At 46.0% G+C, this 15,972-nt stretch overlaps 1 protein-coding gene across 2 annotated transcripts in view; it reads left to right on the forward strand.

Annotated features, from left to right (window-relative positions):
- Positions 1 to 15,972, forward strand: part of LOC124039186 (dual specificity protein phosphatase 8-like) — a 66,666-nt gene that overhangs the window by 2,718 nt on the left and 47,976 nt on the right. For both annotated transcript variants that reach the window (XM_046355100.1, XM_046355108.1), the window contains exon 2: positions 8,878 to 9,344. In XM_046355100.1, coding sequence (XP_046211056.1) covers positions 9,108 to 9,344 — 237 coding nt within the window. In that variant the 5' untranslated portion in view covers positions 8,878 to 9,107. The remainder of the gene's footprint in view (positions 1 to 8,877; positions 9,345 to 15,972) is intronic.

Here is a 15,972-nt window from a genome sequence, read left to right on the forward strand (position 1 = left end):
CTTTGTTGAGCCGGGGTTGGATCTTGCCGTGGTCACCACTGTGGCATTTGTCGGAGCAAAATAGTCTTGTCAGATGTTACACTGGTTATGTTACACTGGTGTCCATATTGAACTGATTATCACAGCAGGAGCACTGGCCTTAGGCCCCAGGCCTGGAGGAGACCTGCCTGGGCTGCATCTCAATAGTCTGCAGTGGCTTCCTTTCCTCCTCCCTTCATCGCCACTCAGGCCCTTATCTATAGTTTTTCCACATCCGTGCAGATGAAGGAAAGGAGTCAAGGGGAGGACTAATTGAGATGCACTCATGTTTTGGTGGAGTTGTCATATAGGTGAAGGGAAAGAGGAGACGGCTCTGAAGTCATATGTTTATTGTGCTCTACAGATTCCCATGTTTTGGTTGAGTTGTTATAGGTGATTGCTGGTCAGTACAATAAAAGGGAAAGATGACATGGGATGAAGCAACTGTTTGTGTTCCACAGATTCCTATGAGGTCTGTGGATGACGTTATTGGGAGTAGATGATTAACCCGGATGAAGTTACCTCGTCGTTGGGTGTCCTCCAGTTGATCTCTTTGTTTAACCACAGGGTTATGTGTAATTATTGGCCTTAAGAAGACAGCCAGCATTGAGTTGTTTATTTTAAATGTATTGAATAGAAATTACTTTATTACTAAATGTAACAACTAAAATCATTTTTTCAGTTTGAGAGTGTTGGTTATTTTTTAAGTCATGTTTATTTTCTCCTGGGCTACTACAGGACCTAAAGATGCATATTTTTGTTAGCCTCGTCCTGACAATATATGAACCTGTTCCGATCACTAGTAATTGGTTTGTTGTGTTGGAGCCAGCCTAAGTGGTGGTACCTTACCCTACCAGTACCCACTAAACAGCATCCTCCATCCTCCCCGTGCCCCCTGCTCTACCCTATACGGCTGTTTCTATGGCAACCCGAGAATCTGCTCCAGTCAGTTCCACCTGTTCCACTCTTCTGTTTCCAACTTCTCTTCTGTACATCCAAGATTTAAAAATAAAAACAGACTCCCATTGGCTATTTTAGATAGTTTGTTTTTTTTCCTTCTAAATCCCTGATTTAAAAAAAAATGGTTTCTAAATACAAGTGGAGGAGACTTGTTATGCAGGAGAGGGAATGAAGTTGCCATGTTCAATAAGGATACTGCGTTGCCATATTGGATGGTGGAGGATGCTGAGGTTGGGGCCTCCCCCTTCTCTGCTCTCTTACCTCCCTCTCAGTCTAGACAAACAGAAGGGAATGAGGGGTAGGCTGTGGTGCAACGATGGCGTGATAGCTGGTACCTCTCTCCTCCCTGTTACAGATGTAACCTGCACACCCCTCCCCTCCCTGCCGTCCTTGTTGTCTGCATAAGAAAACGAGAGAGTGAGGGAGGGAGGGAGATGGGAGATGGGAGGGAGATGGGAGATGGGAGGGCGGGCTCTGGCGCCATTAGACATAAGCAGCGTCCGTGTGTGTTGTGCTCAGCCTGTTCTTTAGTACACTGCACTGTCTGTCTGTCTGTCTGTCTGTCTGTCTGTCTGTCTGTCTGTCTGTCTGAACGACTCGACTGCCATAGACATGCTATGCAATGTGATGTTATAAAGCGTCGTAAGAATGGCATAGGGATGCTAACATCCTTGGTGCAGTGAGGCTACACTAGCTGCTAGCTCAGGTGAGGAAACCAAATTGTTTTTTTTTGTATTTGTGTGGGAGAGAGAGGAAGGGGGGGGCACGTGTGGATTTTTGTTGACATGCATTGCATGTGATGTCTTTTGTCAGCCTACTATGGGTTAGTCACATGTTATCACCCGGTACTCTACGCTGCACCTTAGAGACTGCTGCCCTATATACATTAAACACTGGTCACTTTAATCATGTTTACATACTGTTTTACCCACCTCATGTGTAGACTGAGTGTACAAAACATGAAGAACACCTGCTCTTCCCATGACATAGGCTGACCAGGTGAATCCAGGGGAACGCTGTGCTCCCTTATTGAATGTCACTTGTTAAATCCACTTCAATCAGTGTAGATGAAATAGAAGAGACGGGTTAAAACATCATTTTAAAGTCTTGAGACATGGATTGTGTGTGTGCCAATCAGAGGCTGAATGGGCAAGGCAAAATATTTAAGTGCCTTTGAACGGGGTACGGCAGTAGGTGCCAGGCGCACTGGTTTGTGTCAAGAACTGCAACGCTGCTGGGTTTTTCATGCTCAACAGTTTTCCGTGTGTATCAAGAATGGTCCACCACCCAAATGTCATCCAGCCAACTTGACACGACCTGTGGGAAGCATTGGAGTCAGCATGGGCCATCATCCCTGTGGAAAGCTTTCGACACCTTGTTGAGTCCATGCCCTGACGAATTGAGGCTGTTCTGAGGGCAAAAGAGGTGGGGGTTGCAACTCAATATCAGGAAGTTATTCCTAGTGTTCAGTTTCATCTTATATAACTGCTGTTGTACACATCTTTTCTATTCATATACTGTCCATACTGTGTCATATACATATATACTTGTATTCCAGACTCTGACATTGCTCATTGTGATGTTTGTTCATGTATTTTGGGAGGGAGAGGGGGGGGGGGGCATAAGCATTTTGCTGCACCTGCGATAATAATTGCAAAATACTGTATGTGTACGCAACCAATAAGATTTGATTTGTTGTTGTGTGTGCTTTAGATTTGTAACCATGCATATTGCTTATACGTGTGTCTACTCTTTCACGTCAAGACACAGTAGAGTAGAGCAGGGAATAGCGAGCACAAAATGTTGAAAAAGACATTACAAGACGTTGAAAATACTTATTTTCAACATCTTTTCAACCCCAAAAAAGATGTACTTCCAACGCCTTCAAAGTATTTTGCTCATAGTAGTCCCAGTGACTTTCTTTGTGTTATGCTGGAGGAGTCCGTTAGCTCTAGCTGTCTATGTATAGAGGTTAGTTAGTTCTTCCGTGGTCGAGATGCCGTGCTAGCACTGGGAGCGTTGCCAAGCAACCTCCTATCGTCTATATATCTATTTTCTATTTCCTCTCTTCTATTTGCCCTCTCTTCTATCTTCCTCTCACTCTCTCTCTTCAATCTCTCCTCTATGCTCCATCTAAATGGCTCTCTACCCCTCCCCTAGCCTGGAGCTAGCTGTGTTGCTAGGCTGAGAGGTCCTTGTGGAATAACAATCCCTCCTTTCCCCTCTTCTCCTACCCTCCCTGTGCGGGGGCGATATGTCATAGTAGGGGTTAAAGGTTGTTGAGTAGATCATGGCCCCCGTCCACGGACACTGCTGACTGACTGGCTGCTGACCAGAGCGCTCTCTTTCTATTTTGTCTGTCTCTCTTTCTGTCACCCACCAAGTCCCCACTATTCTACTGGACAGGACTGAATGCTTCTTGTTTCTCTCGCTCTCTGTCTCTCTCACGCACGTGTTTTCTCTCTCCCACCTCTCTCTCACACATACACACACAAATTCTTTCTCTTTCTCTCTCGCATAGTCTTTCATCCCCACTCCCACTCCTTACACACATGCTGCCTTTCTTTCTCTCTGTCTCCATCTCTTCCCCCTCTCTCTTCCTCCCTTCCTCTCTGTGTTGTACATGGTTGTCAGTGTGTGTGTATGGTGAATGGTGCATTCCGCAAAAGAAATGCTGGGTTGTTTGGTTGACCCAACTGCTGGTTTGCAGACGTTGGGTCACTTAGTTGGGTTGTTTTCTTTAAAAACTGCTGGGTTATTGATGCTGTGTGCTGAGTTATTGACTGCTGGGTTATTGATGCTGGGTGCTGAGTGATTGACTGCTGGGTTATTGCGATAAGATCCAGCGGGTCAGCTCAGAAGACCAGAGGTGTGGCTTAGTATGAGCGTTGCTTTCAGATAGTTAGTTATTTTTGGCCACCCGTGAGACAGTCATTCCGGTTCATTTGCTCGGTTGTATTGTTATCACATTAAAGGTTGAACGCCGACACTTTTGAAGCTTTGATAAAGCTTACACGAGTGTATGAGTTCTCCAAAAACCTATGCATATCCCAATGTTGGAATATGTAAATACTAATGTTATACATTTCATATTAGAACATTTCGTGTGAAAGTAAAATTCAAATTTTCAGTGTAAAATGGAAATGGAATGACATTTACGGGCGGCCAAAAATTATTATTGGTATTTTTTCATTTTTTATTAGGATCACCATTATATGTTGCGAAAGCAGCAGCTACTCTTCCTTTCGGTCCACACAAAATCTGAAACATGACATAATACAGAATATAGGTAAGAACAGTTCAAGGACAGAACTACATACCTTTAAAACACCACACATAGCCTGCATATTAGTAAATATGTTCCGGTTCCAATTCCTCACTGACTGTATTTGTATAAATGTGTCCTTTGTTTCACCATTGGGCTGCCGATTATTGTTCCAATGTCCTTTGGTTGTGCGAGTACCTGTGCCTTGTTGTTTTGGCTTGTATTGTGCAGACGATTACGGGTCTCGTCCCGTGTATTTATTCGAGGTACTCCTCGCTATTTTGTTTGGGTTTCCACCCTGTGTTTTGTGTACGTGTTTGTTTGGTCTTCGTCCCCATGCCTTTACACGGCACACTGTAATTTGGGTCAACAAAAAACCCTATCACGCATTCCTGCGCCTGTCTCCCAATCCCTTTATACCAACGTGACAAAATACACACAAAATATCTAGGTCAAATAGGGAACAGGGGTTGTGTCGTGAGGTGTTGCTTTAAATGTTTGTTTTTTTTTAAACAAGAATTGCTGTTCACTTGAGAAATTTGAGATGGGAGTTCCGTGCAATCATGGCTCTATATAATACTGTACGCTTTCTTGAATTTGGGGACTGTGAAAAGACCCCTGGTGGCATGTCTGGTGGGGTAAGTGTGTGTGTCAGAGCTGTGCGTAAGTGGACTATGCAAACAATTAGGAATTTTCAACACCTTAATGTTTCTTATAAAAATAAGTGATGCAGTTAGTCTCTCCTCTACTTCTGGCCAAGAGAGACTGGCAGCATAGTATTAATATTAGACCAGTGATTACAGTGAAGATCAAGACATGCCGCTCTGTTCTGGGCCAATTTGAGCTTTTCTAGGTCCTTTGCAGCACCTGACCATATAACTGGGCAATAATCAAGATAAGATCAAACTAGAGCCTGCAGGACTTGTACTTCTGGAGTGTGGCATCAAAAAAGTTGAGCATCTCTTTATCACGGACAGACCTCTCCCAATCTTTACAACCATTGAATCAATATGTTTTGACCATGACAGTTTACAATACAATGTAACACCAAGTAATTTAGTCTCAACTTGCTTCAGCTGAGGTCTAGAATAATTTGTACCAAATACAATGGTCTTAGTTTAAGAGATGTTCAGGACTAGTTTATTACTAGCCACCCATTCCAAAACTGACTGCAACTCTTTGTTTAGGAATGCAGTGATTCCACTATCTGTGGTTGCTGACGCATATAGGGTTGAATCATCAGCATACATAGACAGACGGGCTTTGTTAAATGCCAGGGACAGGTCATTAGTAAAAAATAAAATAGAGAAGAGTAAAGGGTGTGGGCTTACAGTTTGTAATATTTCTGAAAGTCTCTTTTAGGACATCCACCCCATCTTGGGAGAATAGTAAACGATTCTTAAGTTCTTAAGGTCCTGGACCTCTCTGGTCAATTCCATCAGTATTTGGACAAAGCTCTTTGAAGCTATTTTCAACTGCTTATAGCAACTGCTTGTAGAACCCTCTTTGTTTGTTTAAAATGTCCTTCACTTGTGATAGAGAAACACTGTCCTCCAATGTTATTCCTACCGGGTTTGGTTTCGGATGTAACGGTAGCAATTTAGGCTAACGCTGGTACACGCAGACAGGGCAGATTGCAGGGCAGATGGAAACAGCAACAAACAGCAGAGATTTAGACAGCCACAAGGCTTTGTTCAAGCGTTCAGGAAACCTTTGCTAGCTTGATAGCTAGTTAGCAGCTAGGCTAGCTGCTACGCCAAGCAGCTCTTCAGACTTTTGGTTGGCCTCGTCTTGGGATCCAAATTCAAAAGGTAGCTGGTAATCAAACATTTTTTAAATAACACTTCTTCAGAGACCTTCAAAACAACAAACCGAGCTCTCCTTCGTTCAGTGTTCTGCACGTGTCACCTCCAAATAAGGTGATGTAACCGGGTGGATCAGTCAGAAAGCCGTGCCCCTAATAGGCCACACCTCCTGAAAATAACTTATTGTCCCAGTCTGTATTAGATAGAATGTCGCGGTCCTGCCTGCCAGTGGGGAAAACAACCCGTGGTTACTTCGGTCGCCTTTTTGAAACGCGATTTCCTTGTCGTGTGCTTGTTTTAGTCAATTACAAAACTTCATTTAAGAAAAGTACAACATGTCTAAAGATGACTTTTTCAACATTGCCTGCTCTCAAACATTCTCACTGCTTAGAAAAACGTAACATTGTAGTGCTCCCTTTTTGCCACTTTTCATGACGGTGCTAGCAGCCAAGTGAGTGCTAGTTAGCTAGCCAAGACCAACGGACTCTAGCCACAGCTACAAGTAGCGAGTGGAGTTGCAAATGGACTATACTTGTCAAGTTAAATGTCTTCCCTGTAATGAAATGTTTTCCATACCCATCCAGTAGCTAGGTGTATCCTTCCCAGGCCCCCACATTTCCCACTCTCCCATGCCTAATAGCCTGAAGCCACAGGGCTCTTCTCTCAGGCTTCATTTCCCCACGTGGAAGCATTGCAAACCGTAACTCGTAGGTCGGGATTTTTGACCCGCTTGGTTTAAAAAAAATGAAGACAGCAGCTTATCGGAATGTTTTGTATGATTAAAAGTTGACGGCGAAGTTTGCTTTTTTACAATAGGGGTCAATAGGACATCATTTCCCCCCCCAATTTGTGAGCATGGTCGAGGGGAATTCCTTGTTATTACGTGAATAGGGACTCGGAGTATGGATTACAATTGTTTTTAAAGACCCAGCTACTGGGTCAACCTAACTGGGCCTCCCGAGTGGCGCAGCGGTCTAAGGCACTGCTGCGCTGTGCTAGAGGCACCACAGAGGCACCACTACAGACCTGGGTTCCGCAACCAGGAGACCCATGAGGCGGCGCACAATTGGCCCAGCGCTGTCCAGGTTAGAGGTTTGGCCCGGCTAGGATGCCCTTGTCCCATTGCGCTCTAGCGACTCCTTGTAGCGAGCCGAGTGCATGCACGCTGACGTCGGTCGCCAGCTGGATGGCGTTTCCTCCGACACGTTGGTGCGACTGGCTTCCGGGTTAAAGCGAGCAGTGTGTGAAGAAGCAGCGCGGCTTGACGGGGTCGTGTTTCGGAGGACGCACGGCTCTCAATCAAATACAATTTGATTTCATTTTGATTTGACAAGACTGTAACTACCAATTGGATATCACGAAATTAGGGAGAAAAAGGGGTAGAATTTTTATTTTATTTTATTAAAATGAAACATCAACAACCGATGGTTAAATTAACCCATGTTTGGGTAATCTAAACCACCCAACATGCTGGGTTATTCACGCAACCCAACTGGCAGGTACTGCAGTGCGTATGTTCACATGTATATGCATGAAGTGTGTGTGTGTGTGTGTGTGTGTGTGTGTGTGTGTGTGTGTGTGTGTGTGTGTGTGTGTGTGTGTGTGTGTGTGTGTGTGTGTGTGTGTGTGTGTGTGTGTGTGTGTGTGTGTGTGTGTGTGTGTGTGTGTGTGTGTGTGTGTGTGTGTGTGTCAGCTGACAGTCTTGACAGTTGCGGGGGTGGTGGTGGGAGTGAAAGTGATTATGTGTGATAGATGAGAGGAGGCAGCCCATCAAGTTTGTAGAGGGTTCTCTGTGATAAATGACGCACACACAGGGACACACACACACACAGGCTGTTCATCTGTGCCCAGACCTGCTCTGTGAATTCTCCCACCCCCCCTCGGCTTAATTTATCTCAGCCTCTCAGTTTCCTGTTTCACGAGATGCCACAAAAGAGACCCTGCACCCACCACAACAAACACACACACAGCTTCAATTATACCATGCGTACTCGTCCGTATATAAAGCGCCTGTCTATTGTTGTGATCTCACCTGCTAGTCTTGACGATAGCTCCCTCAGATCTCAGGACAGATTGAGCCCAGTGGATGATCCAGAGCCCTTGTGAAGTCTTAAAATAACATTTTATATCCATGTTTAGTACTCCAGTTATTTATATATGCGAGGTGAGCGAAGTCTGCACATAAGACTGTAAGTGCAAAAAATACTGCGCACACTTGACATTGAGATAATGGGACTGATGGCTGATGTGGTTTGTTTTATGTTGCTCTGGTAGCAGCCCAGAGTCTGGTATACGTGATGGAAACATGGAGGACAATAGGTTAATGTGGGGTGTCAATCATCACCATGTCATGTTTCCAAACTTCTCAGGATGAATGTTTCAGTTCACCTTAAATCTGGCTTGTAACCCTTACACCCATGCGTTTCAAAACTCCAGCAAAAGTTTAAATCTTCTACTTCATATTCAACATCTCCAGGACCACCCCAGCATCAACGTATGTGAAAATTGCGCGTTTCTATATTTTGTTGTGAAAAAAAAAGATAGAGGAAGATATGTGTTTCCAATGACATCATCGGTGTGCATCATGTGATTTTTTTTTTACAAATTATAATTGGTTGATGATGTCATTGGAAACACTTTTCTTCTATATATTTTTACGACAAAAATTGTGACATTTTCCCTTTAAGGTTTCATCTCCTTAAAGTTAGTGGCAGCTCAGTTGCCAATCGTTTAGTGTTACAAAGCACTTCATTTATAGCCATCCACATGAAAAGGGACTCTATTGACCTTCTTCTCTCACTTTTTTCCCCTCTTTGCTTCTCTCCTCAGACACCATGGATCTCCTGAGGCCTCCTCCATTGACCTCTTCTGCTCTCCTCCATTGACCTCTTCTGCTCTCCTCCATTGACCTCCTCTGCTCTCCTCCATTGACCTCCTCTGCTCTCGTCTCCTCTTCCTCCACCGATACTCCCTCTCTCCACTCATCCACCCCTCCCCCCTCAACGCCACCCCTCCCCCGTCCATCCACCCATCCTCTTGCGACCCCTCGTTGTGGCATCATGGCGGGGGAGAAGGGACCAGCCAGGCGGAGCGCCATGGACATAAAGCGCCTGGCAGGGTTGATCCAGAGGGGAGCGGGGCGCCTGCTGGTGATTGACAGCAGGACCTTCTCGGAGTACAACGCGTCCCACATACAGGGGGCGGTCAACGTGTGCTGCTCCAAGCTGGTGAAGCGGCGATTGCAGCAAGACAAGGTGTCCGTCACCGAGCTACTGCAGCCCAATGGCAAGGTCAAGGTAGGTCAAGGGGTTAGAGGTCTGAGGGTGGATGTGAGTCCCCATTTATTGTCCTTCAAGAAGAAATTTGTTCAACAGTTCACCAGGTATGATGGTCATGCTGGCCAAGGGTCTGCCCACGTCGTATCACTTTATGTCTATGTTCTAGGACAGTGTTTTCCAACCCTGGTCCTCAAGTACCTCGGGGAGGCAGGGTAGCCTAGTGGTTAGACTGTTGGGATGGTAACCGAAAGGTTGCAAGTTCATATCTCCGAGCTGACAAGGTACAACTCTGTCGTTCTGCCCCTGAACAGGCAGTTAACCCACTGTTCCTAGGCCGTCATTGAAAATAAGAATTTGTTCTTAACTGACTTGCCTCGTTAAATAAAGGTCAAATAAATAAAAATACCCCAAACACTACACATTTTTACTGTAACCCTGGACAAGCACACCTGATTCAACTTGTCAACTAATCATCAGGCCCTTAATGAGCTGAATGAGGTGCGTTTTGTCCAGGGCTACAATGAAAATGTGTACCGTTGGAGATAGTCGAGGACCAGGAAACACTGTTCTAGGAGTCCAGTACCAGACATCCATTAATGTTCTCCGATGCTGCTCCGGTAGGAGTCTGTTACGTGCTGTTCCGTGTTGTGTGGTTAGTCTGGATCTCTCTGGCGAGCGTCTTCTCTGCCCTGGATCTCTGGGTGCTATATTTGGCTGGCCGGCAGTAGTACTGTAGGTTTTATTGCTTATTAGAAACTGGATCCTCCCTTTTTCCATGACTTCTGCTCCCAATACGGACAGCCTTTTGTCCCCCCGTAGCACGGCCATGGCATGCGACATAACTCCTGTATTTTTAGTCACTGTGTGAAACTGGAGAAACACAGCGGGGAATCCCAAGTGTGCATGATGTGTGTCTGCCTGTTTGTGCGCGCGCGTGTGTGTGTGTGTGTGTGTGTGTGTGTGTGTGTGTGTGTGTGTGTGTGTGTGTGTGTGTGTGTGTGTGTGTGTGTGTGTGTGTGTGTGTGTGTGTGTGTGTGTGTGTGTGTGTGTGTGTGTGTGTGTGTGTGTGTGTGTGTGTGTGTGTGTGTGTGTGTGTGCTCTATGCAGGGGTTTTACCTGACACATAAAATACAATTTGTCACATACTTAGGAAACAAAAGGTAGACTAACAGTGCAACGTATACGCACGGGCCCTTCCCAACAATGCAAAGATTTGGAGAAAACAAGGAATCCATCACAACAGAGCTGTGGAAATTCCATCCTCCTTCCTACAGCGGCACCAAGACAGACACAGTGCTGTAGTGGCATAGTTTGAACGTAATCCAACCAAAAATGCCTTAAGAACACGGCCAGAACATTGCTTCTGCGATGCTATCGGAGCCAGATGACACATTGCCCTTTAGTATCATGAAGACGGAAACATTTGGTGGGATTTCCTTTTTAGGTGTGACACAGGCAGTTTGAGTGGTAGCTCATAACCAGTGGTCTACTTCCTGATGTGAACCACCTGACCCTGGATGCCTGACCTAGCATGTATGAGTGTGTCTCGTGCTCCCTCTCGTTCTCTCTTTCCCTTCCTTAGCAGGTTATATTAATGCTTTAATCACCTGGAGTCACTCTCTCCAACGCAGCCTGTAAATGTAAATTAACTGTGAAAATTAGAGGTGTCTGACATGAGTGGAAGCAGGATCGCCTTAGACCTCCAGTCAACTTAATTAAAATATGCTTTATTTTCAATACTTCTGGATGTCATTGTTCCCTGGGATTGAAAGACACCCTAAGCTTGACATACTCACTCTCTCGCCTCCTCTCTTCGTCTATATTTTTCTCCCCCCCTCACACTCTCTCTCTCTCTCTCACCCTCTTTCTTTCTCTCTTTCTCTCTCACCCTCTTTCTTTCTCTCTCACCCTCTTTCTTTCTCTTCTCTCTCTTTCTTTCTCTCACCCTCTTTCTTTCTCTCTCTCTCCCTTTTTCTCTTTCTTTTTCTTCTCTCTCATCTCTCTCTCTCTCTCTCTCTCTCTCTCTCTCTCTCTCTCTCTTCTCTCTCTCTCTCTCTCTTTCTCTCTCTCTCTCTCTCTCTCTCTCTCTCTCTCTCTCTCTCTCTCTCTCTCTCATTCACAGATTCAAATATGCTTCATTGGCATACTGCCAATGCTCAGGCTTACAAGCTAAGGGTCTCTCTCTCTCACTCTCTCACTCTCTCACTCTCTCTCTCTCTCTCTCACTCTCTCACTCTCTCACACACACTCACTCGTTCTCAGATTCAAATATGCTTCATTGGCATACTGCCAATGCTCAGGCTTACAACCCGGTTAGGTTAGAGCCATTATTATCCTGAGCAGGATGTTGTTGCGCAACCCTTCTTTTAATAGACCAATGGCTAAGGTCCTCCAGTCAGTGTGTAGAGACCTTGGTCTGGTTGGGATGCTAGAAGTTGTAAACAGTCATTTAATCTGACAAAGCCTCTTATAGAACTATTTTGTGATTGACAGTGACGATACACTGAGTATACCAAATATTAGGAACACCTTCCTAATATTGAGTGGCACCCCCCTTGTCTTGCCCATTCACCCTTTGAATGGCACACATACAAAATCCACGTCAAAATCCTTCTTTAACCCATCTCCTCCCCTTCATCTATACTGATTGATGTAGATTTCACAAGTGACATCCGTAAGAGATCATGGCGTTCACCTGGATTCACCTTATCAAATCAAATTGTATTAGTCACATGCGCCGAATTCAACAGGTGTAGACCTTAAAGTGAAATGCTCACTTACGAGCCCCTAACCAACAGTGCGGTTAAAAGAAATACGGATAAGAATAAGATATAAAAGTGACGAGTAATTAAAGAGCAGCAGTAAATAATAACAATATATACCAGGGGGTGCCGGTACAGAGTCATTGTGCGGGGGCAACAGTTAGTTGAGGTTGTATGCCTCTTGGACCATTGACCATTTTTAGGGCCTTCCTCTGGATGGCAGGAGGCTTGGCCCCAGGGATGTACTACCCTCTGTAGCGCCTTGCGGTCAGAGGCCGAGCAGTTGCCATACCTGGCGGTGATACAAACAGTCAGGAAGCTCTCGATGGTGCAGCTGTAGAACCTTTTGAGGATCTGAGGATCCATGACAAATCTTTTCTGTCTCCTGAGGGGGAATAGGCTTTGCCGTGCCCTCTTCACGACTGTCTTGGTGTGCTTAGACCATGTTAGTTTTAGGTGACGTGGACACCAAGGAACTTGAAGCTTTCAACCTGCTCCACTGCAGCCCCGTCGATGAGAATGGGGGCTTACTCGGTCCTCTTTTTCCTGGCACCACACAGTTCCTTTTTCAGTCCTCTTCATCTCCTTTGTCTTGATCACGTTGAGGTAGAGGTTGTTGTCCCGGCACCTCACGGCCAGGTCTCTGACCTCCTCCCTATAGGCTGTCTCGTTGTTGTCGTGATCAGGCCTACCACTGTTGTGTCATCTGCAAATGTAATGATGGTGTTGGAGTCGTGCCTTGCCGTGCAGTCATGAGTAAATAGGGAGTACAGGAGGAGGCTGAGCACGCACCCATGAGGGGCCCCTGTGTTAAGGATCAGCGTGGCGAATGTGTTGTTGCCTACCCGTACCACCTGGGGGTGGCCCGTCAAGAAGTCCAGGATGATGCCTATGTCATGGGAAGAGCAGGTGCTCTTAATGTTTTGTATACTCAGTGTACATATGAAGTGGGTAAAACAGTATGTAAACATGCGTCTGTAACTTTCCCACTCCATCATTATTCACTATTTATTCAGGGTTATCCGTAATCATGGTAGCATCCACATTAATGTAGAAGTGTTTAGAAACATATTATATTCTTATCTAGAATAAAAGGGACTCCAAAATGTCACAATAATACACGATGAATCATTCATTTCTAATGGGGTTGAGAGGCTGACAGGTCTCACAGTGGTAAGGCACCCTGTGGGGTGTCTCTCTTTCCTTCCCTCTCTCTCTCTCTCTCTCTCTCCATCTTCCTCACACGCTATCTGTTTCATTTAATCCTTTCTCTTTCTCTGTTTATATTTTAGCTGCACTGCTCTCTCACACACTCTGTCTCTCTGTCCTGGTGCCCCCTGCCTCTATTTCATCATCTCTCTATCAACATCCCACTTTCCGCTCTTTCTCTGTTCCTCTTTTCTCTCTTTCTTCCCAGCATTGCCCTGTGGCTGGCTAGCTGTTGTTATTATCCCCCCCCCCCCCACAGTAAAGAGTATAATGCTGCCGATTTAATGGTAGGCTGGATAAAGCTGGAACTAGCCGGGTGAGAGGGAAGGTCCACACGGCCCCAGAGAGTCCTTTGTTATTGGCTAAGCATGACATCATCCCCCTTTGTGTGGCCACTGGCAGGCCGCGAGTTGGGCACGTGCAGACCGGCTGTGTGGTGTTAATGCAGGCTCCCGCCCAACCCACCACAAACACCCCCACACAGCCTGCCAAGGAAGCAAAGGACACCATAGTGGGTCTTTGTGGGATTGAATGTAGGAAGCTGAAGGGGGAGGGAGCGAGAAAGGGTGTAGTCATGGGTGGGCTACCTCCTGCCTGCATCCCATTGAGTGAAAATGGCAGGCGTCCCCCAAGGCTCTATGCTCGGCCCTTTCAGATTTCATCATCACAGGGTTAGGTTCAGTGAACTCTGTGTATGGACTGGAATCAAAATGGTGTCTCCCCTCCCTCCCTACATAACCCCCATGTAGTTCACTGGCAGGCTCTAGTAAACTAGGTCAGTTAAATACAGTAGGCTGTGTGTGACCGTATTTGTGTGTGGTGTGTGGGTGAACCTTGAGCTCCACAGCATCATGGCTCCCTAGTCAAAGTTTTATGGTCAGGCTGGGTGGTTTCTTGGCTTAAGCGACGCTAATCCCTCCACACTGCTCAATGTTGCTGAATGTGGTGTAAGAGTGAGCCTGGACCAGGGCAAGGCCTGACAGATGGCGTGGAGATTGACTAGCTCCAGTCAGGGTCATGGAGACACTTAGAGCCGCCCTTTAGGGAAGCCACCATACTCTCCTGTTCTCTACTGTAGTACTATATTGTACTATGTAGACTGACAGACACAGTGTAGCTCAGACAATAAAACTAAAGTCGCACATGCTTGTTTTTGGCCCCCCTCTCTCCAGTTCATCAGCAGTTGTTTCAGCCTCTACTGACGACCCTTTACTGAGGTTCAGTTGTCACCGTTTGGTCTTTGATGGTAATTGGTCCATTTGGACGAAGACTGGGTTCCGGCAGCACGTGTCCCATAAAGCCGTTTACCAAATAAGGATCTCCGTAACTTCTACTTAAGGTCCACCATATGCCACCTCCAGCGAAGGATCCTGGGTAATGACTTAATGTAGTGCAATGCATCTTGGGTCACCCAGAAGACACAGATGCGTTGTCGTGCCCTTACTAGACATGACAAATATCTTCCATAATTTGTTTTGAATATGGATGAGACATTTTTTTTTTAATGATATATTTACATGATGCGTATGATAAGTACCATATCCCGAACCATAGATGTGTGTTATTTGCATTCACTCTAGGTAGTAGTGACTGAAAGTGGATTGTCAGTTCACGGTGTCATTCTCATTTCAACCCGAGACTCCAGTATACAATAGGTTGCACAGGTGTCATATTCTGACCCGTTGATATGTTATTTCCAGGTAGTGGTGGTGACGGAGTAAGCGTACCCGAGGATAGTGTCGTACTGAAGTCCATCCAGGTAGTGGTGGTGACGGAGTAAGCGTACCCGAGGAGAGTGTCGTACTGAAGTCCATCCAGGTAGTGGTGGTGACGGAGTAAGCGTATCCGAGGATAGTGTCGTACTGAAGTCCATCCAGGTACAGCAGTGTAGACATAGTTTTTTAGGTCCATTTCCAGTTCGTTCTAATTAGGTTTACAGTAACATGCCTATTGCACCACTCAGGGTAACCCAGTGTGTGTCACAGCCATGTTGACCGTAAGGAGGGCACAGCAGGGTTTTGGGGGATTTCCTTTAGGGCAGACGATTTAGTCAACCTTACATTTTAGCCCAGCCGTGACCGACGCTGTGTTTTCACTCCCACAAGTGATGTCATCAAGTGGTGAGTCACGTGTCATACGGTGTGTGGTTTGTCACACGGTGAACCTGACCTGACCTGACTGACGAGAAACAGGATGTGTTGATGCTGGTAAAGCCTGGTTAAGACACACAACAACAGGGAGAGACTAAAGGGTCACTCCAGAGCTGGGATGAAAATGCACTCAGATGGCCAGTTTATTAGGTACACCCATCTACTACCGGGTCAGAACCCCATTTGCCTCCAGAACAGCCTGCGTTCTTTGGGGCATGAAGACGTTGCTCAATTTGTATCCAGGAAAACATTCCCCACACCATTACACCACCGCTACCAGCCTGTACCGTTGACACCAGGCAGGATGGGGCCATGGACTCATGCAGCTTATGCCAAATCCTGACTCTGCCATCGGCATTACGCAACAGGAACCAGGTTAAGTTGGACCCGGCAATGTTTTTCCACTCCTCAATTGTCCAGTGATGGTGATCGCGTGCCCACTGGAGTTGCTTCTTCTTGTTTCTAGTTGACAGGAGTGGAGCCCGGTGTGGTCGTCTGCTGCGACAGCCCATCCATGACAAGGAC

Source organism: Oncorhynchus gorbuscha, linkage group LG01, assembly GCF_021184085.1.
Source record: "Oncorhynchus gorbuscha isolate QuinsamMale2020 ecotype Even-year linkage group LG01, OgorEven_v1.0, whole genome shotgun sequence".
Lineage (NCBI taxonomy): Eukaryota > Metazoa > Chordata > Actinopteri > Salmoniformes > Salmonidae > Oncorhynchus > Oncorhynchus gorbuscha.